Below are 27514 nucleotides of genomic sequence, written 5' to 3' on the forward strand. Positions count from 1 at the left end.
CCTCGTGGCTGGGAGGTTCCTGAATAGGCTAAGGGGACAATTTGGGCAAATAGAAAATGGCTCCTTCTTGGGGGTAGGGGCCATGAGGGCTCTCCCACCCAGGCTGGTGACTAGTGAGGTCCTCATTGGTACTCCCACCCTCAACAAACATCACCCAATATACCCTCTCCGTTGAGTATGTCCGTGTGTGTTGGGGGAAAGGGGATTTGCCTGGGGAGCTGCCCGCAAGGAAGGGCCTTTGGAGAGGCTGCAGGGGCCGCTCCTGCAGAGCCTTTTCCAGGAGCCCAGGGACTGGGGGCCGGAAGCTGGGACCCAGGTGGGCCAGCCCAAGCTGACCTCTTGGGAGCGGCCAGATCTCCATAGTCCAGAATGGAGTGGGGGCGCAGGAACAGCCCTCCCCCGACCCTGTCCCAGGCTGCGCATGGAGAGCTGCCCAGTGGAGGCGAGAGCGACGAGGCCAGCCGGGAAGCCAGCCCCAAGCCCTGGGTCCAGGACCGGGTGGGGCGGGGCGGGGCGGGGTCACCCAAGGCCCCGCCTCTGGCGTCACGACCTCCCCGGGGGCGTTACCCCCGCCCCGCGCTCCAGGTAGCGGCGGCTCGCGGCCCGCGGGCCGGGGCGGGGGCGGGGCGAGGGCGGAGCGGAGGGGCGTTCCCACGGCCCCGCCCCGCCGCCGCCGCCTGTGATGTCACAATCGCGGCCGGCCGCGGCGTTCCCGGGGCGGCCTGGGCGCGGGGCGGCGAGGCGGCGAGGCGGCGAGCGACGCGGGCTCCTGAGTCATGGCCCTCCCCCGGCCCCTCCTCTCCCGCGCCCGCGCCGGGCCCCCCCGCAGGGGCTAGCGCGCGCCGCGGCTCCGAGGGGGCGGGGCTGCCGGGATGGCTGGGCCCCCGTCGGCTCCTCCGCCGGGCTCGCCCTTGTACCTGCGGAGGCAGGCGCCCTGCCCGCAGTGCTCATGGGGCATGGAGGAGAAGGCGGCGGCCAGCGCGGGCTGCCCGGAGCCGCCGGGTCCCCCGAGGGCCGCCGCCGTCCCGTGCTTCGGCGTATCCGTGGACCAAGACGACATCCTCCCGGGCGCCCTGCGCCTCATCCAGGAGCTGCGGCCGCACTGGAAGCCCGAGCAAGTTCGGACCAAGGTAGCCAAGCGGGCGCGGGGACCGGGATGGGGCCCTGCCGGGGCTAGAACGGGGATACGTGGCCGTCTGTCCGTGCATCCTTCCGGGTGTCGATCACAGGGGCACGCGGCAGCTGCGCAGGCGAGGTTGAAATGGTGGTGTGTGTGCGCGTGTTTTTCACCATTTTGGTCCCAAAGCAAAGATAGGCTCCCACCTTCCCTAGCCCTCTGCACACAGCACCCCTCTGGGGCTCTCGGCACGCCGGAGATCCGCCTGCCCACGGTCAGTGCGCGGCGCGTGCGGGCCCCACCCCCTGTCGCCGCGTGCTGGTGCCCCTCACTGCCCAGAAGCGGTTGGCCAGCCCACTCTGAAACCGGAGGCAGAAACTTTCAAGGGAACCCCCGGCCCCGTTACACACACACACTCCCACTCACACTCATATTGCTGCCCCTTCTCCACCCCATGGTGGGAGCAAAGTTTCCAGGCTGAAACGGCCCCTGCTGGGTCCTGGAGTCACCCTATGGAATTCCGGCCGGCCCTGAGCTCCTGTGCTGGTTGCAGGGCTCATCGCGGCCGCAGGCTCTGGCTCAGCTCCCCTCGCACAGGGCGCCTTTCCAGCCCCAGCTGGGTGCACTCTCAGGGTCCCAGATGTGGGCAGAGCCTCAGGCAGACTCCACTCCCCAGCCACCTGCATCCTCTGAAAAGAGTCTCACCTGCCTGCCCACCTTCTCCCTGCTCTGGGAGCTGCCTGTGAAGGAAGGTGCCCTGGATGGTAGAGGCGCCATGCTGATGGGCCTTCTGGGTGGAGAATGGCAAGGTCTGGACCAAGTGTAGAGGCTGAGAGACCCCTCTTGGGGGAGGGGTTGGATGGGTGGGTAACATTTTCAAAATAAAAGACACACTTTGGTGTGAGGTGGTCAAAGTATCAAGCAGGCCAGAGGTTAATTCTAGCACTAACCTGACATGCTATCTGCCAGGCCCTCCCCTCTCTGGGCCTGTTTCCCCACCTGGAATTGGTTCAGATGTCCTCTAAGGCCTGTCCGCCTCTGTCACACTGTGCCCCATAAATTCCATGGTGTGTCCCTTCCTCCTTGTGACCATACCCAGAGAACCCAGTCTTCCAGCCCAGGGTCTGTTGCCTCTCCTGTTACCAGCCCTGGGGTGGGTGCCACCTCAGTGCCCTCCTGTACCTCTGCCACTGGAGGTATGGCAGAGAACCCTCTGGCAGAGAGGCAGGTGCGTCAGGATGTACTCATCCTGGGAAACTCCCAGCCCTCCTCTGCCATATCTGGTCCATGGAGGTTTCTTTCAGGGTCGGGATGGAGGAGTAAAAGAGTGGGAGGGGCTTCACCTACCCTCCACGTACTGTGGAAATTCCTCCACTGCCAAACCCACGTACTAGAGCCGACCCAGGTAAAGTGAGGCTGCCAGGGGGCGGAGCTCAGGCTGCCATGTCTTCCTGAAACACTCTAGTCTGCCCGGAGCGCTGGGGACACGGGAGAGCACCAGGCACAGTGCTGAGCTCTATCGAGAGCGCTGAAGGCCTGGGGGCTCTGTGGGGCTATGCTCAGCATTCAAATGAGCACCCTGTGCTGGAGCTGGGGTGCTAGGGGGCAGGAGCAGAGCCCCTGCTCCACACACCCTTGCACTGCCCTCTCCCTATGCCAGCGCTTCACCGATGGCATCACCAACAAGCTGGTGGCCTGCTACGTGGAGGAAGACATGCAGGACTGTGTGCTGGTACGGGTGTACGGGGAGCGGACGGAGCTGCTGGTGGACCGGGAGAACGAGGTCAGGAACTTCCAGCTGCTGCGAGCACATGGCTGCGCCCCCCAACTCTACTGCACCTTCCAGAACGGGCTGTGCTACGAGTACATGCGGGGCGTGGCCCTGGGACCTGAGCACATCCGCGAGCCCCGGCTCTTCAGGTGAGAAGGGGGCCCAGGGCCTATTCATCCGCACTGTTCCTCAGGCCTTGGGTTGGCGCTTGCCTCAGTGCAGTGGAGTCCATGAATGGGGGTCCTCACATCTGTGAAGTCCCTTAAATTGTATGGGAAATGTGGGTGTTGATGTGCATTGCTCTGCAGGGAGGCGCTATGGCTTTCTGTAGATTTCTGCTGGGGTCTGCTGGAAAGATGAGTTCTTGGGGAGGCAACAGGGATTTGGTGCATGTGGGCCCAAAATGCAGCAGGGATCCGCTTCCTGGCCCTGCCTCAGCCCTGTGCCCACCCCAAGACTGACCTGGAAACAACTTGTAGCCTTGGAAATGAAATCTGAGCTAAATCCCCAGAGTGCTCAGGGCTTTCTGCCCCTCCCCTCCTGCCAAGAGCTCGGGGCGTGCTGGGAGCACAGTGGTTTTATCATCAGCCCAGAGACTCCCCCAGTCTGAGCCTCGCCCAGGTTCCCTGACAAGAGGGAAGCCCAGGTTCAGGGAGCTGCTGAGACTTCTTCCAGAGGCTCATTAGAACCTGTGGCCCCTGGGGAGCCCCTCCCATTAAGTGCCTGGGTGTCTAGAACCCAGGAACTCAACTCAGTCTCCAAGCCCCGTGGATGCCTCTGTGGGGTTTGGAAAGGGCCGAGCCAAGGAAGAGCCCGTTGTGCGTTCTCTCTCCTCACTGTGCTGGGCCAGGTGTCAGCTGTGTCTACCCTCCTCCAGTGCACGCCCGCCTGCAGGGCACTCAGGTAACAGGGTAAGGCCCCAGGCAGGCTGAGGTTTACTCCTGACACAGGGGGTCTGTCTGAGATATATCCTGTCCCACCCAAGGGGAAGGAGCCTTCCAAATACCGAGGAGAAGCAATGATGTCCACCTAGGGAGCAGACCAATAAGTTTCTCGAGCCCGTCACCCAGTTAACCTCAAGTTAGTGCACCTGGCCCTATTTGCGAAGAAACCCTGGCAGGCCATTTAGGGACTCAGAGGGGCATCTGAGAGCCCTTCCCCAGCCGGTGCTCCTGAGCATTGCCTCTGGAGCTGGTCCGCGTTGAGTTGTATGTTGTAGGTGTGTGCGCGCCTGGAGGGGCAGGGACCTTCAAACCCATGCAAGGGTTTTTCTATGAACAGCTCCAAACGTGCCCAGCCTCTAGACAAGAGGTCAGAGCAAGGCAGGAGGTGGGGGCCCCCTGTCCTGGCTTCTCCCAGCTCTCCTTCAGTCTCATGCAAATAAGCTCAAATATCGGCAGGTCCTCACCACCCCCAGTCCCCTGCCACCCCTGTGCACGCTGATGCTGCCACTCCTTCTCTCACAGAAACAGTTACCGTTGTCAGGAAGGCTGAGGATGGATTCAGGTTTGATGATAAGGAGAACTTTACATTTGGGGGAGAGCCAGGAACTGGTGTGGGGGTAGGAGGGAGGCCCTTTCCTAATGGTTCTCCCAGGAGAGATCATTACTTTCTGGGGTGAAGCTGGATCTCTGAAGGCCTTGAGGAGCCACTGTCCACGTTCCCTGGGACCCCATCTTGCCTGCAGCGGCTTTGCCGCAAAAAAATGCTGAGTGTTGAGGTTACTTTCATTGCTTTTTCAGACAACAGCCCTATTGATATTCAAGGAAACGCTCTGTTCATGCTCTATTCGGAATCTTCCTTTGGGAAGCGAAGGCCTGAGCCTCAGGTCTGCCTCCCCCGCCTCGCCCCAACCCTGGCGGCTCCTTGGGCCCCAGGGCCTCCAGCCTCTGAAAGCACAGCCTCCATCTCTCACCCACTGGGCAGCTGCACACCCCCTGCCCCTCCATACTTTGGGAGGTAGGAGCCCGGGGGGCTTCCGGAGGTGCCCCTCGGCTGCCCAGTTATCCTGTTGGGTGATGGCCTGCCCGTTCCCAGGACCTGGCAAGGGAGGGGTGCCCCTGGAACAGCTTGGTAACAAGGTTTCAAATAGCCAATGCCTTTGTTGTCCTTCCCAGTGATTATTATTCGAGCAACAGGCAGAGGCGAAGGAAGCTTGAATGTTGGAAGCTTGGCAGCCCGGCTGGGGGTGGGGCTCCAGAAGGGAGCGCTGGCAGAGGCCTGGGGGAGCCCAGCCGGGACCCTGGGCCTCAGACGCCCAGTGCCTTATCAAGGCCCGCCCTCTCTGACCGGCCAGTCCTCCGTCCGCCCCCGCCCACTCCCAGCAGCCCTCCCCAGTCCTGCTTTCTCCTCCTCACCACCCCCGCCTGCTCTCCGGGGACCTTGGATAACGTCCACAGGAGAACTTGGAAATAGAACCCTGGTTTGTTTTGCGTCCTTGGCACCCAGCCGCCAGCATCGACTCCCTGCTGCAGAGGAAGGGGCTGCCCTGGGTGGGCCTGCTTCCCTCCCCACCCTGGCCAGGCTGATAAGAGGTGGGCATTTCTGCCCTGCCTGGTGTCACCATTCCCTGATCCCTTGGTGCCCACCTCGTTCTGAGGGCATGGGTCAGAGTACACGGTGGAAGGAGGGACACCTCCCCCATTCCCAGGTGATCCCTCGGTCCCCAGGGATTGCTGTGGGTACATGACCTTGGGGTGAGGCTGGGTCACTGACCTGTGGCCAGTTACCCACTGCTTTGCCCTTCCCCTGCCTGAAGCAGCCCCAGGTTTTCTGGAAAGGGCACTGCTGGGCTAAAGGCCTTGTCTCATTTCATGCCTTCTGCTGAGACCTTCCTTGTGCAGGACTGAGAGCTCCTAGAAGATCTGTAATAGCCCCACACTCGGTCCTCTCTCCTGGTAGACCCCGTACGGCCTCTTTCTGGTCAAGAGCAAATGAACCAAAGAGGGCTAGCTCCACACTGATGCTTTCCCCGTCCTGTTTTCTGTAGGCTAATCGCCTTAGAAATGGCGAAGATTCACACCATCCACGCCAACGGCAGCCTGCCCAGGCCCACGCTCTGGCACAAGATGCACAGTTATTTCACCCTTGTGAAGAGTGAGATCAACCCCAGGTACAATGATCTGGGGGGGTTCCAGGCTGCCACTGTCTTTATTGCCTTAATGTGACCCACCCCCCCACACACACGCTTTTCACTCCATCCCACCCCAGCCGGAAGTTTAGGGCCTTAGTCCTGGTTACAGAGTCTCCAGAGTTGGGCCAACCAACGAAGTCTCAGGAGCTTAGATCCACGGTTTTATTCCTATGTGCTGGTTTCTCCTTGATCGCCTGCTTGTGGCAGGGACTAGAGTCAGCGACAGCGGCTCCTCATTTTACTGGAAGGACTGTGACTGGTTTAGGAAGAAAGCTTCCCAGCACTGTACAGGACAGACTCGGGTGGGAGAGGGGTAGCAAGCTCAGAGACCAAGCTTTGCCCAATGACGGGGGGCCAGTCACAGGCAGGGTTCTGTCTCCCAGCCCAGGGCCTTTCCTACCCGAGTTGTCTTCTGAGCAATGAGAAGCAAGGGCCCAGCCCTCTGAAAATGGGGTGAGGCTGAGTTCAGAGCCAGTCAAAGGAACTTGGCGCATTGGCTGACAAGCCCTTGGGGCATCAAGGCTCCCACTACTTGCCCAGGCACCTCTCATCCCCTGGGGCCCCTGCTCCCCACCTCGTTCAGACTGACAGCTTGCGCTTTGCTGAGAAGGGGTACTCCACCCATCCTGACATCGCCTTTCCCCGGCTAAGATGGGGTTCCCAGACCGTCAACCTGAGAGTCTGTCCAGCCTTCAGACACCTGACTCTCCAGCTTGTCCCTTAGTGCTGAGAAAAGGATGGAGGCACAGAGAAGAGTGGTATCGCCCCCCAAGAGAAGGCAGTAGGGAGTCTCCAACCCTCCATGTTCCCTGCCGGGCTGAACATCACCTTGCTCCAAGTGTTCGTGGGAATAGGGTAGGGAAGAGGTCTCGGGGAAGCGTATCTCCCTCTCTCCTCTATGACAAGACAGTCATTAACTCTGTCCTGATAGTGCGTCTCTGTCACATACAGGACACATGCATGACTTCATCTGGATCCTCCCCCTTCATAATTATTAGCCACTGCTTTGGGATTATTTGTCCAGGATGGCCCATGTTCACACCTTCCATGTCAAATATTATGTCTAGGACAAGGGTGCCTTCCCCCTTAGGACCAGAACACACAGCCCATGGGGGACAGAATCCTGAGGGTCTCAGCCAGCAGGACCCTCTGATCAGCTAGCCCACCGTTTTCTTTTGACAGATGGAAAAACGGAGGCCCAGAGAGGGGACAGGACTTGCCTAAGGTCATGGCTGACCAGTAGCGGCTCAAGGGCTTGAGTCCAGGTCTGATGGTCAGGCCGGGGCCTCACCACAGCAGCCCCTTTGACTGTGACTTTGGGGGGGTAATCTTGATGGGGGAAGAGTGGTCTCTGGGAAAGAGCCAGTGAGCTCTCTTTGCTCCCGGCACACCTCTGCCCTGGGGCAAATCAAGTTGCCTAACTCCTCTGAGCCTCTTCAGGGGATGATGCCTGCCCGAAACTCCCAAACTGCCCCAAAGCAGGACAACAATGAGCAATCCCTTGGATGAGATGAAGCATTTGAAATCTAGTCTCTGCCTAATAACCCAGATTTAGTCAATCCTTCATTTCACAAACAGTGACTGATTGGGATTTAAAACAATAAAAAATGATGAACAGGCCATTGGCCCTGCCCCCAAGGAGTTTAGAACCATCGGGAAAATAGGACCTGCCTGTGCATAGCTACAACAGAAGGCGGGGTGTGCCTTGCATGCTGGGGGCGGGAGAACCAGGGACAGTCTTCATGGCAGCTGAGAAGGGAGGCCACAGTGGCTAGAGGAGACAGCATGAGCCCGGTTTGTTCGTGGGTGATAAGGAGTTGAGGTTGGCTGGGGCAGATCTCCAGGAGGGCCTGGGAGGGGTGGGAGGAGATGGGGCTGCAGAGGTGGTTGCAGCTAGATTGTGAGGGGCCTTAAATGCAGGTTAAGGAGCCAAGAGGTATTCAGCTCAGCTGGCCTGGAAAGTCACTGAGAGGGTGTCTGAGCCAGGGCTCAGGTCAGTAACTTGACCGTGACTGTGGTTTAGGAAGAAAGCTTCCCAGCACTGTACAGGACAGACTCGGGTGGGAGAGGGGTAGCAAGGCCCTCTGAGGGAGTGTTGTGATTGAATGGGCAACATTTAGGACCAGGGTTCCCCAGATTTGAGCATGAGAGTCCCCTGGGCCGTTTGCTAAGTGCAGATTCTGGCCTGACCCTGGACACTGATTGGGGGCCTCCCATTAGACCCTAGGAGCCTGCACTCTGACAGGCTCCCCAGGTGACTCTGAGGTAGGGGGACCAAGGAACCATGTCTTGAGGAATACGGACCGAAGGCAGCGTCATCGTGGGGGTGGAGAACAGGGGGTGAGACAGAGACCCGGTGGAAAGAGATGTGGTACCCTTGGTGTTCGGCTGGACATGGAGGTGTCCAGCCTGCTGGGAGAACGTGGGGTTGATAACTGCTTCAGTGGCATTCAGATGGGTTGAGTGGTGTGAGGGCGAAGGGCACGAGCCAGGAAGCCCTAGAAGGTCCACCGTGGGAGAGGGCACTTTCCCCACCTGATCCCGAGAGCTGAGTGGGCACCGCCAGGCAGCAGCCGCTTCATCAGGGGCCCCCAGGCTTCCCTGGGGAGGAGGGCAGCTCATGGATCACGCCCTGCCACCTCTGGGGGATGGAGGAGTGGCCGGAGCAGTGCCCCTGGGGTGGGAAGGTTCCCTGCCACGGTGTGATCACCAGTCTGCCAGCCCCACGGCCTTGAAGGAGAGCCTAGCGGAGTCAGGGCTGAGGGCAGCAAAGTTGGTCAGGTTTCAGGTGGTCCGGGGAGGGAGTCAGGACAGCGGAGGGAGGCCACCCAAGGGAGATAGAAGGCCTGGATTGTTCCCATGGCAACCATCTGTGTGGCCTTGGGGTGGGTAGTGTGGGGGTCAGATAGGTCAGGGCCTGGGAAACAGGTATCTTGGATGTCAAAGATGTTTTCTAAGTGGGGAACTGGGCAAATCAAAGGAAGGCTCCTAATTCTTATCTTTGGATGGTCTTGGTCCAAGAAAAAAAATCTGAAAAGAAAAAGGGGCCTCTTAAGGAAAGCCAAGATTGAAACACATCTTACACAGACCCGTTAATCCAGACAAAGTCCAGTGAGGATGGAGCGAGGCCTCCCCCAGGTCACCCCTAGCAGAGGCCGTCCCGGTCAGGAGGCTCAGCGTGACTCTGGACCATTGGACAGGCTGAGGACTGCTTTCCTTGGGTGAGGAAGTAGAGAGTAGCTGTGCAAGAGGAATCTGGAAGCTAGAAGGAAAAACTGCCCTTTCTTGAGCCTCAGTTTCCCCAGGGGGTTGGACTGGGGAGCAAAGATCCTCTTTAGCTTTGACCTTCTCAGAGCCTGCCACTGTCTGTGTCCAGGGGCAACACGGGGTGCCTTAGTTGCCACCTACTCTACTCCATGTTTTAGCCACTGGGTTGTATGAGGGGGAGATGGGGCGTCCTGAGAGAGGGTCGAGAGGACGTACCTCATTTTCATCCTCCCACACCTACTCAGAGCCCTGGACCAGAAAGCAAACAGGAGACATGAATGGGGGTCAGTCCCCAGCCTCCTCCCATCCACCCGTTGGTGGTTCTGAGGTTGTAAGGGCTGTGCTGTTTGGCCGTTCAGTGTACACAGACCTGTGTGCCTCCTGGGGACCAAAGTTCAGAGCATCTGAGCACAGTGTACCCTCACCAACTTGCACATGGCCCTGACCGTGTCACTGGTTGGCCTATTCGTTCCCCAACACGTATGTCAAGGGCAGGGCCTGACGTACCCCTGGCCTTGCGGGCATGAGCCCGAGGGGCGATTTGCTCTCCTCCATGGGCCTAAGTGGTCTCTCTGCGGGATGAGAAGCTAGACTTCCTGGCCTCTGGTCCTTTCCACCTGTGACACCGGCAGCTAGAGGGTGAGGGAGGCACAGGACAGGACGCTCCTCTGCCTCCTCAAGATGCCGCCAGCCCCTCCACTGTAGTTTGGGCGCCGCAGAATTCGGCAGGGAGAGCGTGCTTTGAGAGCAACGCCTGGCCCCAGGAGTGTTTCCGGGCTATTTGTGGCTCTCCCGGCTGCCCTTGTCCTTGTGCTCTGGGGTGCCTGAGTTTGGACACATTCTCACCTCCACTGTCCTCTGCCTGGGCCGCCTCCCACCCCTTCCCTCCTCCCCCTTTCACCTAGGAGCAGGATGGCCTTAGGTCAGGGACTAATAGGCTTTGCGAAATGCTTTAATACCCACGCTGTTCTGATGAGCTCAGGGTAAACATAGGAAGTCAGGTGGCCAGGAAGCCTTTGCACCATTTTACAGATGACGGAAGTGAGGGTCTGAAAGGTGGGCCATTTGTTCAAGGCCGCTCTGCAGTAAAAGGTGTGATGGGGCCAGAGCTCAGAGCTCTTGAGGCCAAGCAGCTGCCCGTCTGTTGTCAGCCCTCCCTCCACCGCTACCTTTCTCGCCACTGTCCAGCCTGACTGCAGATGTCCCGAAGGTAGAGGTGTTGGAGCGGGAGCTGGTCTGGCTGAAGGAGCACCTGTCCCAGCTGGACTCCCCTGTGGTCTTTTGTCACAATGACCTGCTCTGCAAGAATATCATCTATGACAGCACCAAAGGTACAGCTTGGTGGCCCTGGCTGGGCAGCCGCGCGGCTTGGGCTGATTGAGCCTCTGCCTTCAAGGTTCTAGTCCTTGGGCTGGGACGCGGACAAGCAAAATGAGCCCTTCTAGTTCAGCTCGTAACGTAGGAGAGAGAGGGAAAAGGACACAAGAAATTTCCACTTAGAAAATCCCATGCCGGGAACAAACTCACACTCGGGGTTTGTGGACGGCCCCCGCATTCTCCACATGAGGGCACCCCAGCCATCCCCCCAGCAGTATGTCGGGCTTCCAGGAACATCTTGGCTGCCCAGGCCCTCACAGAGAGGCTCCCCATGGTGCTGACAAGAGCTGCACCCCCAGAGGGACTCAGCTTTACTCCTGGCCCTCGCCATATGCCCAGCACAGGTGTCTAGATGGGGAGAGGGACGGCTGGATGGGGGGAAGGGCGGACGGACAAAGGAGCAGACAGAGGCCAGCAGAGGAGGCTGCCACCCAGGAGGGCGGGTCAGGCTGGGTGGCTGCGGAAGCCAGGGCAAGTCAGTGGGTGCGTCCCACAGGTCTGCGGAAGCTTGGCGAGGCCCCGCTCCGGCTCTCCCGGGACCAGCCCTCACTGCCTCTCTTCTGCCTTACAGGCCATGTGCGCTTCATTGACTATGAATATGCTGGCTACAACTACCAAGCTTTTGACATCGGCAACCATTTCAACGAGTTTGCAGGTGAGGGGGCATTGCTATGTGGCCTATGTCCAAGATACCCTCCCTATGACAGAGGGCCAGGTCTGGGGGTCCTGGTGCAAGGGGGTCCTGAGCTTGGGGCATGGAGGCTAGACAGCCCCTGACCTCTGAAACATCCCAGCTTGAGTGGATCAGGCACACTGACCCTGCCTTGAGAGAGCTCCGGGTCTCATGGGGGAGGTGGGACCCCATGCCCAGAGCAGACCCCTGCTAGCCCATACGGCAGTTTGGTACAAATGAGGAAAGCATGTCCTCTGTAGGATCCCTGAGGATACTCGGCTTGGCACGTGAGTTAGAAAAGCACCCTTTCCCCTGGGCGGCCACAGCCCACACCAGCCGGGCCAGCGTGGGACAGCCTCAGCCTCTACTTACCCTCTTTGTCTAAGCTCTTTTATGTCCAGTACAAGCTGTGTGATTAAAAATAAGGGCTGTGCATGCAGAGGAGGAGCAGGACTAGCTGTCAGGAGCTATTTGCCTGGTGGCTGATGAGAATGATGTAGGTGGAATTAGTTAAAAGCGTGCACTCTGCAGCTTGACTCCCCAGGTTCAAATCCTGGCTTTGCTACCTGCTAGCTGTGTGGTGCTCAGGCAGGTTACTGCTTGCCTGTGCCTCTGTGACCTGGAGACCAGGACAGTACCTACTCCACACACACACACACACAGGTATGGTACACGCCACCCATCGCTGGCATCTGCTGCTGCTGGTAGGCAGGGCGGGGAGAGGGGCAGGTGGTGGAGTAGAGGAGCATGGGGGAGGGGAGTCCCAGGGGGAGGTGGTTGTTCTACAAAGATGTGCTGTGCACAATAGAATCACTTGTGGAAAGGAAGCAGGGCAAGTCTTTCTAGCTTGAGGGCTTAGTTGATAAAAAAAACAATTAGATGGGACGGAGGACGCCACTCACGGATAGAACTGGATGCTGGGGCAGGGAGGGGTCTCACAGCTGGCAGTGTGGGGTGCTTAGCATGATGTGGCCAGCTAGCCCGGGGGGCTCAGGGTAGGTGAGGCACACCCAGGCCCGCTGTAGAGCCACCACCTGGCCCCACCTCAGCCACTCCCCAGCCCAATCAAGACCAATTGTGTCCCTTCTGGACCCCCAGGTGACCAGGTCTGTCGAGCACTGATTGTAGCTGAGGGTATATGACTCCCCAGGGTGGTCACCAGCTGCACTGAGGAGCCCAAGGGACAGTGAGGCCTCAGCTGAGCAGAGTAGCTGGGCTGTGGGGTGTGGCGCGGAGCAGAGCCTGGCACCGGCAGAGCGCTGGGCCTGAGGGTGCTCAGCCGCCAGACCCGCTGGCCTTTCCAGAAGGGATCCTTCTTAAGTGCTTTACTCCCTCATGCACCCCACAGAGCAAAGTCCAGCTGGAATTTCTCCCAAGGGGCAGATTGCTTCTTGCTCCCAGGTGCAGAATGAGAGGAAGAACCTAGCAGGGGGCAGTAGGAAGGCAAGAGAGGAGATGGGGGGCTAGGGAGAGGGGCCTCCCGGGTCCTTGGTGCACGGGGACCTAGCACAGGGAGCCAGGGGATCAGGGTCCCAGCCCTGAACTCACCTGACTGGCTGTATGACCCAGAGCAAAGTTCTTCTCTTTGGCCTTCATTTCTACATCTGTGCAAGGAGATTCTTTTCTAGCCATACTGTTCAGGCCCCAGGACACTGAGGGCATGTTCCTCCAGGAATATAAGGGAAGCTTGGCAAGGCCAGGCAGGCAAGAAGAGGGAGACAGAGACTGGGGGGGAGAGCGGCCCAGGCATGGTCCTGTCTTAATTGCTGCTTCCTTGCCAGCTCTGGAGCCAAGACCTCTGCCCCCATGGCCAGAGTGCAGCTGGTGCATACTGGGCCGGCAGCATGAGGACTCCAGGAGGGCAGGACTAGAAGGGATCCAGGCTGCCTAGTCCTGGGGTTCCAAGCCTGGCTGCATTTCTGAATTCACCTGGAGAATTGGATAGGGGATGGGGGTGCCGGGAATCTGTGTTTACCAAGCTCGCCAAGTGATGTTTTTAAGTAGCCAGTTCAACACTGGCCCGGGAAGCAATGGTCGAGACACACACATTAAGCCTGGCCACTCATTTTACTGGTGAAGAGATTAAGGCCAGTGAGAGGAAAGGGTTTGTCCGTGGTTAACTGGAGGTTAGCGCTAGTCCTGAGCCAACTAGGCCCTGATCCATGTTTTGTACCAACACCTTCTGTGCGCTGGGGCTTTGTGGAGGGGGATGCAGTGGTGGTGTCTTAGGGGGTCCCCCCGTCACGCCCAGGGCCAGTTGGCCTCTCCATGTGCTTTCCTCCACCCCAGCTGGGATAGGGCTGGACCCTCCACATGCAGTAAACTTGGCGGTCAAAGAAGCTGCCTTCCTAGGTCCAGCCTCGCAGGGCATAGACCGTCGGGGGGTGAGCAGGGAGCCCCTCCTGAGCTGCAGGAGGCCCCCAGGGGAGCCTCTTCCCCGGTGACTTCTGTGCGGCCCCCTCAGGTGTGAGCGAGGTGGACTACAGCCGGTACCCCGCGCGGGAGACCCAGCTGCAGTGGCTGCACTACTACCTGCGGGCCCAGAAGGGCATGGCTGCGAGCCCCAGGGAGGTGGAGCGGCTCTACGTGCAAGTCAACAAGTTTGCACTGGTGGGTGCTTGCCTGGGGGGCAGGAGGAGGGTTCAGGGCCACCCTGGGGCTGGGGCGAGGTCCCGGGTGCCCCCTAATACTAAGGTGCCCGGTTCCCTGCTTTCCAGAACCAAAACTAGTCTCGGTTCTCTCCTTCCTGCAGAACTACTTCCAAGAAAGACCCCAGCTTCCTGTTTTATTAATTCTCTTTGGACAAGTAGTCTGTCCTGTGTCTAACCTTAGTCTTCACCCTGTGGTTAAACACACCCCTTGTTTTTGCCCCTGGAGGGGGTAAAGAATGCCCTTCCTGACCCTCCTCGTTCGCGGCCCCCACTGCCCCAGCTCTGGGTAAGCCTTTCCCGTCAGCCCCTTCCTGCTCAGATTCCTGGGCTGTCAGTTCTCCATCTTGAGTGCGCTCATCGCAGGTACGAGGTTTATGCCAGGTCCCCGCTGGTGTACGCCCGGGGGATTGCTGACCCGTCTTATTAATGTCAGCCACGCATAAGCAAGAAGACAAGTCAGCTGCCGTGAATCTCACGATACTCCAGGAATTAAGCACAGTCTTTACTTACCTATTTTGGATTGCCTGTGTACTGTCCTCAGTGGCACAAAACTGACTCTCCAGCAGGCTCTTCCCCATGCCTTCCTCCTGCTAACTGCTCAGTGATCACGTGTCCTTATTCCTGGATCTGTGCCCCCTTTAAGTCCCGAAGAGGGCCGAGCATGGAGGGCGGTACTGTAGTGCCCGCGGCAGAGCAAGTAGGGCTTGGAGTGCACAGGCGCACTGGGGGGCGGGGCAGAGAGCCACAGGGGTACAGGATCCTGGCCTGGGAAGGAAAGTTTCACTGCTGTTTGCCAGGGGCAACAGGACGCACAGCTCCCTGGCTTCTTGGGCCTGGGGTGACCTGAGCCCTGGGGGTGCCTCTGGCTACAGGGAGGGCAGTAGAATGCTTGGTGCCCGACCCGGGGCTGCTTATACCCACATCTGCGCTCATATTCCGACCTGATCTCCCTCCCCCTCTGCTTACCTTGGCCTGGGGGATGTGGAGCCCCCAAACGCTTCCCAGTGACCGGACCTCCACAATTTGCCAGGGAGGCCCCATGTCCCTGCCAGTGTCCCGACTCTGTGTCCTCCAGGAGTGACTGCGCCCCTCTAGGTGCGTGGGCTCTGTGGCAGGCGGGGTGCCATGCTGACCCCTCTGGTCTGTGTCTAGGCGTCTCACTTCATCTGGGCACTCTGGGCCCTCATCCAGAACCAGTTCTCCACCATCGACTTTGATTTCCTCAGGTGAGTGCAGGGGACAAATGGGGGCGGCCGGGGGGAGGAAAGGAAGAGCCCTGGGCCGAGGGTGCGGGGGCAAAGGGCAGCTCACGCAGAGACCACCCTGGGCTCTGCTAGCTCGTCCCCACTCCAGCCGACCCGTGTCCAGTGGGGACACCACTTCAAGGGAGGCGCGGGGCACTCGTGGCCTGTCCCCCTGCTTCCCCTACCACACGTCACTGCCTGCTCCTCTGCATCCGCCCTGCTGCCCGCGCTCCGACCTGCAGAGCCTGGTGGTGAATGGACTTGTTGAAAATTGGGCTAAAAGATTGTGAGCCCAACCCCCATTTTATAGCAGAAGGGGACAGAGTTCCAGAGTGGCTGTGACTCGCTGAGGTTGCTCTGGTGGTCTGGTGCTCACTGCGTGGGGTATCAGACCCAACTCCTCACTCAGTGGCCCCTAGTGAGATACTGGGTGCTGTCCTGAGACTGCACCTAAGTACTAAATACTTGGGGGACCCCGGCACGTGAGGCACATCTGTCCCAAAGGGCCAGGAGTCTTTCTGCCCTCCACTGTGGCCTTGCCCCCTTGCCCTTCTGCCAGCTCACCCTCAGTTGGAAGGAATCACTGTCCTGGCTTCAAAGTGCCCACAGCCATTCGAGAAATGCAGGTCTTTGGCCTTGCCTGATGAGATACCACCTCATACCCATTAGAATGGCCGCTATCAAATAAAGAGAAAATAGCAAATGTTGGTGAGGATGTGGAGATTTGGAATCCTTGTGCACTGCTATTAGGAGTTAAAATGGTGCAACTCTTATAGAAAACAACATCTGTTTCCTCAAACAAATGGAATTACCATATGATCCAGCAGTTGCCCTGCTGGGTTTAGATCCAAAAGAATTGAAAGCAGGGTCTCAAAGAGATATTTGCACAGCCATGCGCCCAGCAGCATTATTCACACACAGCCAAGAGGTGGAAGCAACCAAGTGCCCACTGATGGCTGAATAAACAAACCGTGGTCCACACATACAGTGGAATATTATTCAGCCTGAAAAAGGAAGGGAATCATATTACATACGACAGTGTGGATGAGCCTTGAGGACTATGTTTTAAATGAACTAAGCCAGATTCCACCCACGTGAGGTTCTTAAGAGTGGTCAGGCTCATAGAAAAACAAAAAGCAGAACGGTGGTTGCCAGGGGCTGGGGACATGAATACTTGCTGTTTAGTGGATATAGAGTTTTAGTTTTGCAACATGAAAAAGGTCTGGAGATCTGTTGCACAATGATGTGACTGTACTTACCACCGAGCTGTAAAAAAAAATAAAAAAAAGCAAACATGTTTGGGGAAGGCTTGTTCTAGTCTGATCTAAGAAGAAAAATGAAATTATAGTTGAAGTCAAAGAAAATCAGCCTGGGCAGTTGTCCCGCCCAGATCTAGACGGGCTGAGCTGGTGAGAAACTTTCCTCAAGGTATGCGCTCCCCCAGCAGGGCCCATCTGGCATCCCTTCTCACCCCCGGCTCCCTTTCCTGGTTTCTGGCAGGTACGCAGTGATCCGATTCAACCAGTACTTCAAGGTGAAGCCTCAAGTGTCAGCCTTGGAAATGCCAAAGTGACCGACGTCCCCATCCCTCCCTTACCTAGCTGCCTGGCCAGAGCTGTTCAACAGGGCTTGGTCTGCTCGGGGTCCATACCCTTGGACAAGGTGGGAGAGGGACAGGTGGATGTCCAGGGAGAAGACTCTGCCCCTGCCACCGGCTCCCAGTGGGTGCTGCTGGGGACCACATTCTCGTGTTTGGAGGAACTGATAGGACCCAGCTCTGGGGGTCCCCTTCACCTTGCCAGACCGGAGAGGAAGTGTGTGTAGCCAGCCAGGGCACAGGTGACAGCCATCCCTGGGAAGCCCAGCACTCCCCGGCCATGCTGGAATCTGGGCTGCCTTAGATGTACCTTTGACCTTCCTGGCTTGGGGAAAAGCGGCAGGTGGGAGGGCTCCTTTCTACCTCCAATGCCCTGAGCCTCCAGCCCGTCTCCCCTGCATGCCCCATGTGGGAGGTGCAGAGCCCGAACCGGCATCATGCCAACTGACGGATGGATGTACATAATTTGGGGGGACGCAGTCTACAATTGGGTTTGGCAGCTCTCCCAGCAGCCACCTCATCTGAGGTCCCTCCGTTTCTGCAGGCCAGACCCAATGAAAAACCCCTTCCCAGAACTCCCCAAAGACACGTGCCCCCCTCTAGGGCCCTTTTGGGTTAGTCCTGTGTCCCGCCCCTCTGCCACCTGCTGGGAGGGAAGGTGATGGGGTGGTGACATCCTGAGCCTCCAAAACTGGGCTCTGCTTCATGTGTAGCTCGGCCGGAGGGGACTGGGCAAGAGTGGAGTGGGCTGCCAGCAGCCGGCAGCCTCATCCCCTCCCCTGCCCTCTACACCCTTACCTCAAAGGCTGTCTCTCCATCTCCACCTGTGTTCTAAAGGTGACCCGAGGCCTTCCCACTAGGGAATGACTAATGGCAGTCAAAGGGCAGGGCCCAGGCCCCTGCACAGCTCGCCCAGCGTGCAGGAGCCTGTGTAGAGCGGGTCGTGAAGGTGCTGACTGAGCTCGCTGCCCTGACTCTCTGTGCCTCCACCTCCTTTCTGCCCTCAGCCTCCTGGCTCCAGCTCATAGTGATTCATTTGTACATTATTGTGGTTTTCTGCATTAAAATGGCCATTTCTGGACCACTCTGCATCTGAGTGCCAATGGTGAGGAACTGACGTGGAGGGTGTGATGAGCCCTCCCAATCGGGAGGTGGCGGGGCACTCCAGTCCCACCTCTCCAGGGCCCCCCTGGGGTTGCACCCTTTCCACCACGCCCTCTGTGCACCTGGCTCCCAAGGCCCGGGCTCCTGGTTTGGGGGTAGACCTGGGCAAGCCCCTCTGCCTTTGACCCTCTTGCTGTAAGTGGCCCCTGGGAAGGTGCTGCTCAGAGCAAACCAGACTGTGGATTCCAAGAACGTGGCTACGGAGATGACACACCAGTGAGACCCTGACCAGCAGCACCCAGGCTGCTCCCTCAAGCCTCTCTGGCTCCCAGCTACTGGGGGCAGCGGCTACTCTGCCTGACAGCAGGCAAGGGTGACTTCTAGAAGCAATCTGTCACTTCCTCAGAATGCCAGAGGGAGGGACGAGGAGAAGCTCAAAGGTGAGCAGGGGGCTCCCCTCTGCAGCCCATATTGCTAAGGCTGTTCCCCCTGTGCTGGGCAGTAGGGCAGTAGCTGCCTCCAGGGCCCCCAGAAGGTGCCCGTGCCCTTAGGGGCAGCACAACAATAGCAGTGGCCACCTGCCAGGTGAACTTGGCTGTTTGGCTTTGCATTAGTACCAGGCTGCCATGGTAACCGCTGGTGCTGAGCTGCCACTGGCGCTGAGGCCTCCTTCAAGGTCACTGTGGTCCAGTGTGGCTGGGTCTGGGGGGCGCTAGAGGAGGACCTGGGTGAGGGCGTCCTGGCACAGGGATGAGGCCAGGGCTGAGCAGGTGGCGCCCCTGAGGGTTGTCCATGGGGTCAGGCGGTCATGGTGCAGCTTCCCAGGGACTCTGTGGCATCGCCTGGCCTTGATCCTCTCGGACCCACCTGTGGAACTGGGGGCAGAAATGACCCCTGTGAAGGTGGCCTTGTTCCCAGCTTCCTGGGCCTGGATGTCAGCAGGGGAGATGGCGGTGAGGTGGTGAGCAGGGCACGGCTGGAACAGGGCCCCCCAGGAGTCATCCTGTGCCCTTCTGGCCCTGGCCACCACCTGCACCAAAGGAGTGCCCACCCTACACCAGAGGCCCACACCCCCAGTTCCTCCGGTCTCCAGGGGTTGGGCCGGGAGTTAGGCACCCCTCTTCCCCACAAAGCCTGGCATGGTCCCACCATCTCTACTTTCGCTGCCACCTCAGATTGACCAGCACCCCTGCCCTCTGGCTCAGCACCAGGCCCTGGAGACTCCCAAGGGTGGCCTGGACTCCATTCCCTCAGGCCCCTTCCTAGACACTCAGCAGGAGGTCTGGGCAAAGCACCCCGGGTCAGAGGCTGGTCTCCGACCCTTGGCCTCCACAGGAAAAGCACAAAGTGGGCAGGGAAAAAATTCGTGCCCCAGCCTTCATGGTAATGACCAAGACACTCTGTGCCTGGCCTCCCCACTCACCTGACCCCACCCTGCCTCTCCTGTGGCTGGGAGTGGGGGTCCAGGGCACCACTAGCACGTTCCCGTGGAGGGTTCTTCCCATCCTAAAAGGGTGCAGAGCCCGGGACTGCCTCAGCAGCCGGGACGAGGAAGGCACAAGGGTTCCCGGCAATGGAGGTGAGCAAGACAGGCCTCAGCGTCCACCAGGCCGCAGAGGACCTGGGAATAGGGAAGGTAGAGGAACTCAGGACTGGCTGAGGGTGAGCAGGAGCCTGGCTGGGGGTGCCCTGCCTAGACTGCCCGGATTCGGTCTGTAGGAAGGTGGGGGGCGACAGCGGGGTTAGCAGGGACTGGAGAGGGGTGGAAAGGGGTGGGGGTGCGGGCAAGCTGGACAATTAAGTTAAAATGAGAGGCTCTCCCACACAACCACTAGAGGGCAGCACAGGCCACCCATGCTGCTCTTTCCCAGGGCTTCCTGCATCCCGGGGGCCAGGCTGGGCTCTGCCGCCTGCCCCAGCTCCTGCAGTGGGAGGGCAAAGGAAAGGAGGCCCGAAGCTCTGGGAGGCTGGCGTGGGAAGAACCAGCACAAGCCCGCAGCTAGGCTGTTCCCAAGATCTAAAGGCCAGGACCCTAATTCTTGAGGAGTCTTCCCTCCCATTTGCTTCCCTGGGAATCACCCACACCTAACTTCTCTCACACCACCCTATCCCACTTAGAAATCCCCTTTCCAGCATTCAAGAGCCTCTTTTTGAATACTTACTTTGTTGCGAAGTTCATACCACTTTGAACATCCATACCAACATGTTTAGGTTAAGCCAAAATATGGACCCTGAGGGTCAAGTGGCCAAGTCCTACTTCGTGAGTTACATAGAATATTTGCATGTCACTGACCTGACAGCTTTGAAAAAAGCAATCCTGTCTTTTCCGCCCTCCCCTAGTCTCTTCTCTGGACTAAACATCCCTGGCCCTTTCGGCTACGCCCCTAAGGACCTATCTACGGGCCCCCCCAGGCCTCTTCCATGCAGGGTGCCTGCCTCTGGGCGCACGGTGTGGCAGTGGTCTTTCCTACTGAGGGCGTCACGACTGGCACGACACACCTGGGACCAGGCCTGTTGGTGTGCCCTGGCCCCTCACCTCCCTTGTTGCGAATGCACACCTGTATTAACCCAACCCAAGTCTAATTCTTCCCCAAGAACTGCCATTTTGCTTTGTTGCCCCCATTCCCCATTAATGGGATTTATAACCACAGAGTTGGTCTTTTTATTGATCCTTGCCCTGCATTTTCAGTTTGTCATCCTCCCCTTTCAGATCTGATGGACTGTTATTTCTCCTAGTGGGTTAAGGTTCAAAGTCTTCACTCAAAGCATAAGGTCACAGAGCCCTGACACACATCGTTAGAAGCCCTGCTTCATCAGCCTGTACCCTGAAGCGGGCATAAATGGGCTCAGGGTGTCCATGTGAGCCCTTCTCTAGGATGAGGGTACACAGCTTTCATTAGACTCTCAAAGGTCTCCTTCTCCAAAAGAGCGTTAAGAATGACAGGTACGGCTTAGCCTCATTTTCAGGGGACAGTGGGGCCCAAAGGAGAGACCTGAGCCCCTCACACATACTGCGAGGCCATGTGGCTAGTTCCAGAGAACTGACTCCCAGACTCATTACAGCGCTCTTGTCACCACCACCTTCTTCCCCAGGACATGCTACGTGGCGAGGTCCTGCAGGGCAGGGGCAGGGCGGGTGTGTGGACTCCATCCGCGGGGGTGTCACTCCAAAGCCACTCCTGAAGTTCCCTCCCACTGCCACCACGAGGCACTGGTGCTCCGGCTGACAGCACTGGACTTGGGCCAGTCTCCCCTTCCCCTGCACCAAGGGCCAGATTCTGAAATGGTTTTTATTATGCCAACAGAAAACAAAAAAAATTCCCCGAGTGTAAACAGGAGAAAGGTGCTGGTTAAGTTACTCATTATCTTATTATTAACAAAATAAAGCACTATCTATGTTTACAGTCATAAAAAAAGAAACAGCCTGGAGAGAAGTTGGGCATGGGGTGGGGGGTGAGGGGAGAATACGGGAGGCAGGCAGGCTCCACATCTGCCCCTGTAGGATTTGGGGTTCCCTCCCCACCCTTACCCGAGGGCTGTTCTGGATCTTTGGAGTCAGGTGCCAATGGGATTTTGATTTTCTTGGCAGAATAACTTGTGAAAATGATCAGGGCTGAGGCAGGAGCAGAGAACAGGCAGACAAGCCCAAGCCTTCTCCCCAGCCAAGAATGGGGGGCCCTCCCACGCCCTGCTCATGAGGGAGGAATGGAGACCAGCTGCCGTGGGAGCCCCGCTCTCCAGGGCTTGTGTCGCACACAGGAAGGGGGCACCACCAATCCCCTGCCCCCACTCCAGGCATTCAGGCTGGGACCAGGGGCTGGGTACCAGGGCACAGGCCCTTGGCGGCTGAGCGTATTCCCATGCTGCTCGGAGCTAAAAATGGCTCCGTGGGAACTGACCAGAGGAGTCGGGGAGGGAGTGAAGGTGTGGACGGTGGAGATCAGGGCGCTGGTGGGCCCAAGGGCAGGCCAGGTGTCCACAGAGACCTGTGTGACCAGTGGGCACTGAGAGGGCAGAGGCAGACACCAAGAGAGGGAGACACAAAAAGGGCCCTGCAGAGAAACAAGGACAGAGATACACACAGAACACGCAGAACCTGAGACACCCAGACTGACAAAGAGGTAGCAATTTGGGGACAAAGAAGCACAGAAAGAGGCCCCCAAGAAGCCAGAGTGGCATCAAGAGACGCACCCACAGGAACTCAGCAACAGAGCCTGGCACATAGTGGGCACTCAATAAATACCTTGTGCAATGAATGAACAGATGCAAACACACACATGCACATACGCACACATACATCACACACACACATAGAGCAGCCAGAGGCACAAATGGCTCGGCAGGAAACAGAGACAGGAGGGAAGCTAGACCGTTTTGCTCAAAGAACAAAGTGGTCCTGGTGATGGAGGGGCGATTTGGGAGGGTGTTGGTCCCACAGTGGCTGGTCCAGCCAGGACAAGAATGGAGACAAAGCATATGGCCCCAGGGGGACAGGTCTGGAGCTGCCACACCCCTGGGCTGGGTAGACCTGCAAGAGGGGTCATCCAGTGTCCCCTGGCCATGAGCCGCAGAGGCTAAGGAGCTCAGGTGGCTGGCCCACTACCACCATGCAAGTGCTGCACACCTAAGCCAACAGCTCCTCAGGTGTGGTGGGTGGGGGCCTCTCCCATCACGGATGTATCTACAGGTGCACAGCTGTGCCCACCTCCCAGGCATGTCCAAGTCCAAGTACCAACATGGTCCAGGTCGGCAGGCTGTGCCTATCTTGGGGCCACGTCTTCCCCAGGGAAGAGGCCCGGGCCCGCCCAGCCGACGTCAGTCCGTGAGCACCACCAACTCCCCGTCGCTCTTCTCCTCGCCCTCTGAGTCCTCACCCTCACTGTACCGGTACATCTCCCCGTCGGCCACCGAGTGCCTGTCTTCTGTGGCCTCGCCCTCCTCCCTGAGGCTGCAGGCGTTGATGATGACAGGCATGTTAGGGTCCAGGTTCCGGGGCACATAGTGCTCCACCAGGGGCTGTGCCAGGGCCATGCCTGCCACCCGAGGGTACAGGACGTCTGAGGAGCTCATCTGCACTTGGCCAGCCTGCGGGCTGCGGGCAGAGAACACCTGTGGTCACAGAGCACCCTCCCCTCGCCCCCAACCTGGCTCCCCTGCTGGCCTCCTCAGGGCAAGCCCTCTCGCCCCACCCTCTTTCGTTTCCAAGACGCTCTGCCCCCCTGGTCTGCTTTCTGATGGCCCAATTCATTGTCGGCTACGGTGCCCCACACACACGCAGACTCACGGACCTGCATGTGTTCCCCAGATATTCCTGGAGGACTGTGTGCAAATCTAGTTTTTGGAAATTATACATTTAAATCCCTCGGGACATTTCCTATTTAAAGGAATCCACTAGGGTGCTCCTGATCAAATCAGGAATCCTCTGTATGATTTCTGGTATCCCTAGAACCCGAGTTTGCCAGAAATGAGATTTGCAGGCACATTTCTCCAGATACACATGGCTGGGCCCCCTCAGCCACACTCACCTCTATGGTTGCACACGGGCCCAGCCAGACAGAAAATGCCACCCACATACACATACCACGCTCCTGGAGTCACAAAGGGAAGCCACACACTACCACCCGGCCACTGATGTGGGCTGCACAGACACACGCACACGCACGCAGTCTCAGCCACCCGGGGAGGGCCTGCTCACGGGGCCACGTAGCTCTGGCGGGCATCCTGGCGTCGGGTCCTCATCAGGGCCTTGTACTCGCCCACGCGCAGCCTCTTGCCTTCCACGATGCACGTGCGCTTGGGCCGCGGCTTGTACTTGTAGTCAGGGTATTTTTCTAGGTGCTGCCGGCTCAGCCTCGCCTGCTCCTCGTAGTAGGGCTGCTTCTCCTGGTTGCTCATAGACTTCCAGCGAGAGCCTGGCCCAGACCCCCGGGGCAGACAGTCAGCTCTGAGCTTCGTCAGCCACCCCCAATCCCCTGCAGGCCCTGGAGGCTCCTGGAAGATTTTGGTCTCCAAGCGGGTCAACAAAATGATATCTGTTCAAGCATTTAGCAAGGGCCTGGCTCTGTGTGTGTGCCCCTTGGATTTCGGTCTTGCAAATGAATAAAGTTGGCATGTAGATGGGTATTTGACTGCCAGCTTAAGACAGAGCACCCACCCACCCCAATCCCAAACCACCCAGCAACTTCTGGAACCCTTTAGTTTGTATGAATTGCATAAACAAAGGAGCAGCCACCCCAGGTCCCCAACAATGCAGACAGGCTCCCTACTGAGGACAAAATACCTGGTGTCTCACTTGACAGGAGACATTGGAGGAGCCTCAGTCTTAAAAACAACGTCCCTCTTCTAAGGAAGGAGGTAGGACAGGTGCGATACACATGTCCTGCCCTGTGTCCTTCCTCGGCCTCTAATCAGGACATATACTTTAAAAAGCCTTTCTACTGACACCTGAAGAACACCAGCCTCTCCCATTTCCTGCCAGAGCCAGCTGCAAGGATCTGGGCAAACAGCTGGACAGGGGAGGGAGATCAGAGGCTAAGGAATGTACACATGTGCGTGTGTGCATGCACGCACACACACACACACCCTTGAGTTCCTGGGTGCAGGTTCTAGAAGAGCGCTGCAGTGGTACGAGACTCTAGGACCCAGCTACCCCACGTCCCGCCTGACTTCCGTACCCCGTCAGACCCCACTGGTGCTCCACACGGCGTGGACTATCACCCTGCAAGCCCCAGGTAGACCTCGTTGTTCCTGCAACCAGGTCCTGCTGGACTATGGCTCCTGGCCCCCTCAAGTCCCCAGGGTCCCCGCTCGCTGGCCCTTACCGAGGATCTTGCTGATGCTGGAGTTGTGCATGTCTGGGAAGGCTTGGAGGATCTTCCTCCGCTCGTCCTTGGCCCACACCATGAAGGCGTTCATGGGTCTTTTGATGTGGCTGCTGTTTCGGGACTCAGGAAAGTGGCGGGAACCTGGGGGGCAGGGGCGGAGTCAGACAGCAGGGCGGCAGGTCTGGGGATGAGCACAGTCCCCCAGGGCTGGCAGAAAGCGATGGCCCATGCCTGACCACTAGGGGGCACGGGGGAGGCTCCAGCAGTGACCAGGGAAGGCCAGTCAGGGACCCAGGGACAGACCAGGGCCAGCCATGTAAGAGGACGCCACAGACAGACGAAGGGCCAGGAGGGGTCGCACACAGACAGTCTGACCCTGCCAGCCCTGGTGGGAAGCAGAGGGGGTCCTCCTGCCCCTCAGCCCGGCGTGGGGGCCCTCACCATCCATGTCACAGCCCAGCACGGCTTCATCCAGGGGGTGCACACAGCTCTCCTCCAGCCGCTCCTTGGCTGGGGATGTGTCCAGGCTGATGAGGTCCTGGGGTTGACAGGGCCAACTTGTGTCACCCCAAGGCCCCCCTCCCCTCCCTTTGGTGGCTCAGCCTATCTCCTGCCTACTTCCAGGTACGAAGAGAGCGGGGGTCCATACCTTCCGGAAGGGGGCATTGGAGGAGCCTTCCAAGGCCCCGCCATGGCCATGGAGCAGCTGTCGAGCATCTTGGATGGCTTTGGTGACAGCGTCCCCTTCACCAAGGAAGCCTATGCGTGAAAAGGTAAGACGAGAAGGGACAGGTTGTGGAGGGGTCAACCCAGGTCACAGCCTGCCACTCCTGTGAGGTACCTGCCTAGGCTGCAGCTCCCTGTTGCCCCGCCCCAGGGCCGTTGCATAGCTCATCCCCAAGGGGGTATCATTGATACTGGCTTTTGCGAGGTACCCAGACCAAAAGTAAGAATCACCCCTGGAAAGTGAGCATCTCAGTGGCCTGAACCTCTGATCCTGGAGCACCTAGTCAGACGTGGGGGTGGGGAGTGGGGCGGGCACCTCCGGATGCAGCAGGTCTGACCCCTTCTGGAGGGGTCAGGACCCACCCACGGCCCTATCACACCCTCCCAGCTCTCGAGGCGAATGCTGATGGGAAAGGTGCACTTGGCCGAAAGCTTACCCAACGGCAGGCTGGGGGGGCTGGACTGCAGGTCCCGTGTGGGGGCCCCATGGCTGGGGGGACGGGGTCCACAGGTGCTCATCTTCAGGCTCGGGGAGCTGGAGGTGTTAGGCAGCTCGGGGGCCTTGGGCTTGGCTGTGAGGTTCAGGGGTTGGGAGGGCTCCTGAGGGAGACCCAGAGGTCAGGGGGTCAGACACCAAAGTACACCCCACAGAGGGGCAGAGGGGACATATGGTGACCCAGGAGTGACAAGGAGACAGGAAGAGAAGAGATGGAAGGAACAGGTAAACGAGACAAAGGCCCCCCTGCTCCCTGGGCAGTGGGCAGCCACTGCAGGGAGGGCCCCGGCCAGCGGGTGTGGCGGTACCTGCATGGGGTGGTGGGCGGCCAGCGCCCCAGACCTCTTCACCACGGGGGCAGGGGGGCTGTGCAGCAGCTGCAGCGGGTACTCCACTGTGGCAAAGGAGGCAAGGGGCAAAGTCTCGGATGAGCACAGAACAGCACGGGCCCTGCTGGCGGTCCCGGCAGCACGAGACGGCCAGAGGCCCGGAGCTAGCCCAGCTGCCTCCGACCACTGCGCTCTGCAGCCCCAGGACGCCGCTGAGGGCCTCCTGGGGCTTCGTCTGCCTCTGCTCTGCACACTGATGGACATCTTCAGCCTTTTCCTGCCTGTCCCAACCCACTGAGCCTGGGCTTCCACCCCAGTGGTGAGATAAGAACAGCTCTGTCATCTACTCATCCTGTGGGTACTTGCACCTGTGTGCAGGGTACAAAAGCAGCTACCTGCATGTGGCAGGCGCTCAATACATTATCCCATTTTACAGATAAAGAAACTGAGGCCTGGAGAATTCATATGGGTTGCCCACATCATTAATAAATGAGAGCACCAAGACATGAACCCCGGTCCTTCTAGACTCCACAGCCCACATCTACTCCACATCCACACGGCTTTCTCTCGTCTACCTGGCCTCCCATACTCTCCCTCAACCAGGCCCAGTGTTGAGGAGTTGACAGTGCAGGTGGAGAGGTAAGCCAGGTGTACTGATCGCAAACCACGTGGCCAGTGGTGGCCAGCTGTGTGGGTAGCACGCCAGAGAACTTTGTTCCAGCAGGGGTGACTGGAGCAGGCTTCCCAGGGGGAGGCGAGCTGCAAGCTGGTGCCTGCAGCTGGCGGGTGGAGATGGATGCATGGAGTGGGGTGTGAGGGCGAGATGTGGGAAATGAGACTGGCCGGTGACAGGCAAGGTGGGCTCAGAGCCCTGAAGGCCGAGCAGGAGTTGGACTCCACACTGCAGGGCGATGGGGCACCACCTAAGGCTGGGGAGCCGGGGAAAAGCCTCATTCCCTCGGCCTTGGGAAGGGGCCTCCCGCCGCTTGCGGGCGCCACCCGCTGGGATTCTGGAGCGAACTCAGCAGGTGGCCAGTCCAGGTCTTCCCCAGCTGACATCCGCTGCTCTCTCCCGGGGCGCACGTGGCCCTCTATCCTGGCCAGGCCCCTGCCCTCCTCACCCCTGTGGCTCCACACCACAACCACCTGGCTTTGGGCTGCTGCCCTGTCCCCCACCTCCAACCCTCTGCTCCCCAGGCCCTCCC

The 27514-nt window shown here is 58.9% G+C and overlaps 2 protein-coding genes across 9 annotated transcripts in view; one reads left to right on the plus strand and one right to left on the minus strand.

Annotated features, from left to right (window-relative positions):
* Nucleotides 1-693: 693 nt before the first annotated feature.
* ETNK2 (ethanolamine kinase 2) lies at nt 694-17914 on the plus strand. 3 transcript variants are annotated; one of them, XM_017651294.3, is made up of 8 exons: nt 697-1130; nt 2778-3037; nt 5878-6000; nt 10477-10619; nt 11237-11320; nt 13803-13948; nt 15142-15215; nt 16734-17914. In XM_017651294.3, exons 1-8 carry the CDS (start codon nt 873-875, stop codon nt 16804-16806), a joined length of 1161 nt encoding a protein of 386 aa, XP_017506783.2. In that variant the 5' UTR covers nt 697-872; the 3' UTR covers nt 16807-17914. The 3 variants fall into 3 exon arrangements, with proteins under 3 accessions (XP_073073206.1, XP_017506783.2, XP_073073207.1); XM_073217105.1 differs by lacking the exon at nt 5878-6000 and having other exon boundaries at nt 694-1130; XM_073217106.1 differs by lacking the exons at nt 697-1130; nt 2778-3037 and adding an exon at nt 4631-4716.
* A 3292-nt stretch (nt 17915-21206) lies between these two features.
* SOX13 (SRY-box transcription factor 13) overlaps nt 21207-27514 on the minus strand; it is a 42486-nt gene continuing 36178 nt past the window's right edge. For all 6 annotated transcript variants that reach the window (XM_073217102.1, XM_073217103.1, XM_073217104.1 and 3 more), the window contains 7 exons: nt 26289-26374; nt 25922-26084; nt 25408-25517; nt 25200-25296; nt 24756-24899; nt 23630-23846; nt 21207-23026 (listed from right to left, as the gene is read on the minus strand). In XM_073217102.1, the coding sequence (XP_073073203.1) occupies nt 22750-23026; nt 23630-23846; nt 24756-24899; nt 25200-25296; nt 25408-25517; nt 25922-26084; nt 26289-26374 (1094 nt within the window). In that variant the 3' untranslated portion in view covers nt 21207-22749. The remainder of the gene's footprint in view (nt 23027-23629; nt 23847-24755; nt 24900-25199; nt 25297-25407; nt 25518-25921; nt 26085-26288; nt 26375-27514) is intronic.

This window comes from Manis javanica, chromosome 11, assembly GCF_040802235.1.
Source record: "Manis javanica isolate MJ-LG chromosome 11, MJ_LKY, whole genome shotgun sequence".
Classification (NCBI taxonomy): Eukaryota; Metazoa; Chordata; class Mammalia; order Pholidota; family Manidae; genus Manis; species Manis javanica.

Bases quoted from the DNA above. Each gene is read 5' to 3' on its own strand.
- ETNK2 (XM_017651294.3), top strand. From the start codon at position 873: ATGGCTGGGCCCCCGTCGGCTCCTCCGCCGGGCTCGCCCTTGTACCTG. The intron at 13,949-15,141 runs GTGGGTGCTTGC...GTCTGTGTCTAG, and splicing joins AAGTCAACAAGTTTGCACTG to GCGTCTCACTTCATCTGGGC. The intron at 15,216-16,733 runs GTGAGTGCAGGG...GGTTTCTGGCAG, and splicing joins ATCGACTTTGATTTCCTCAG to GTACGCAGTGATCCGATTCA.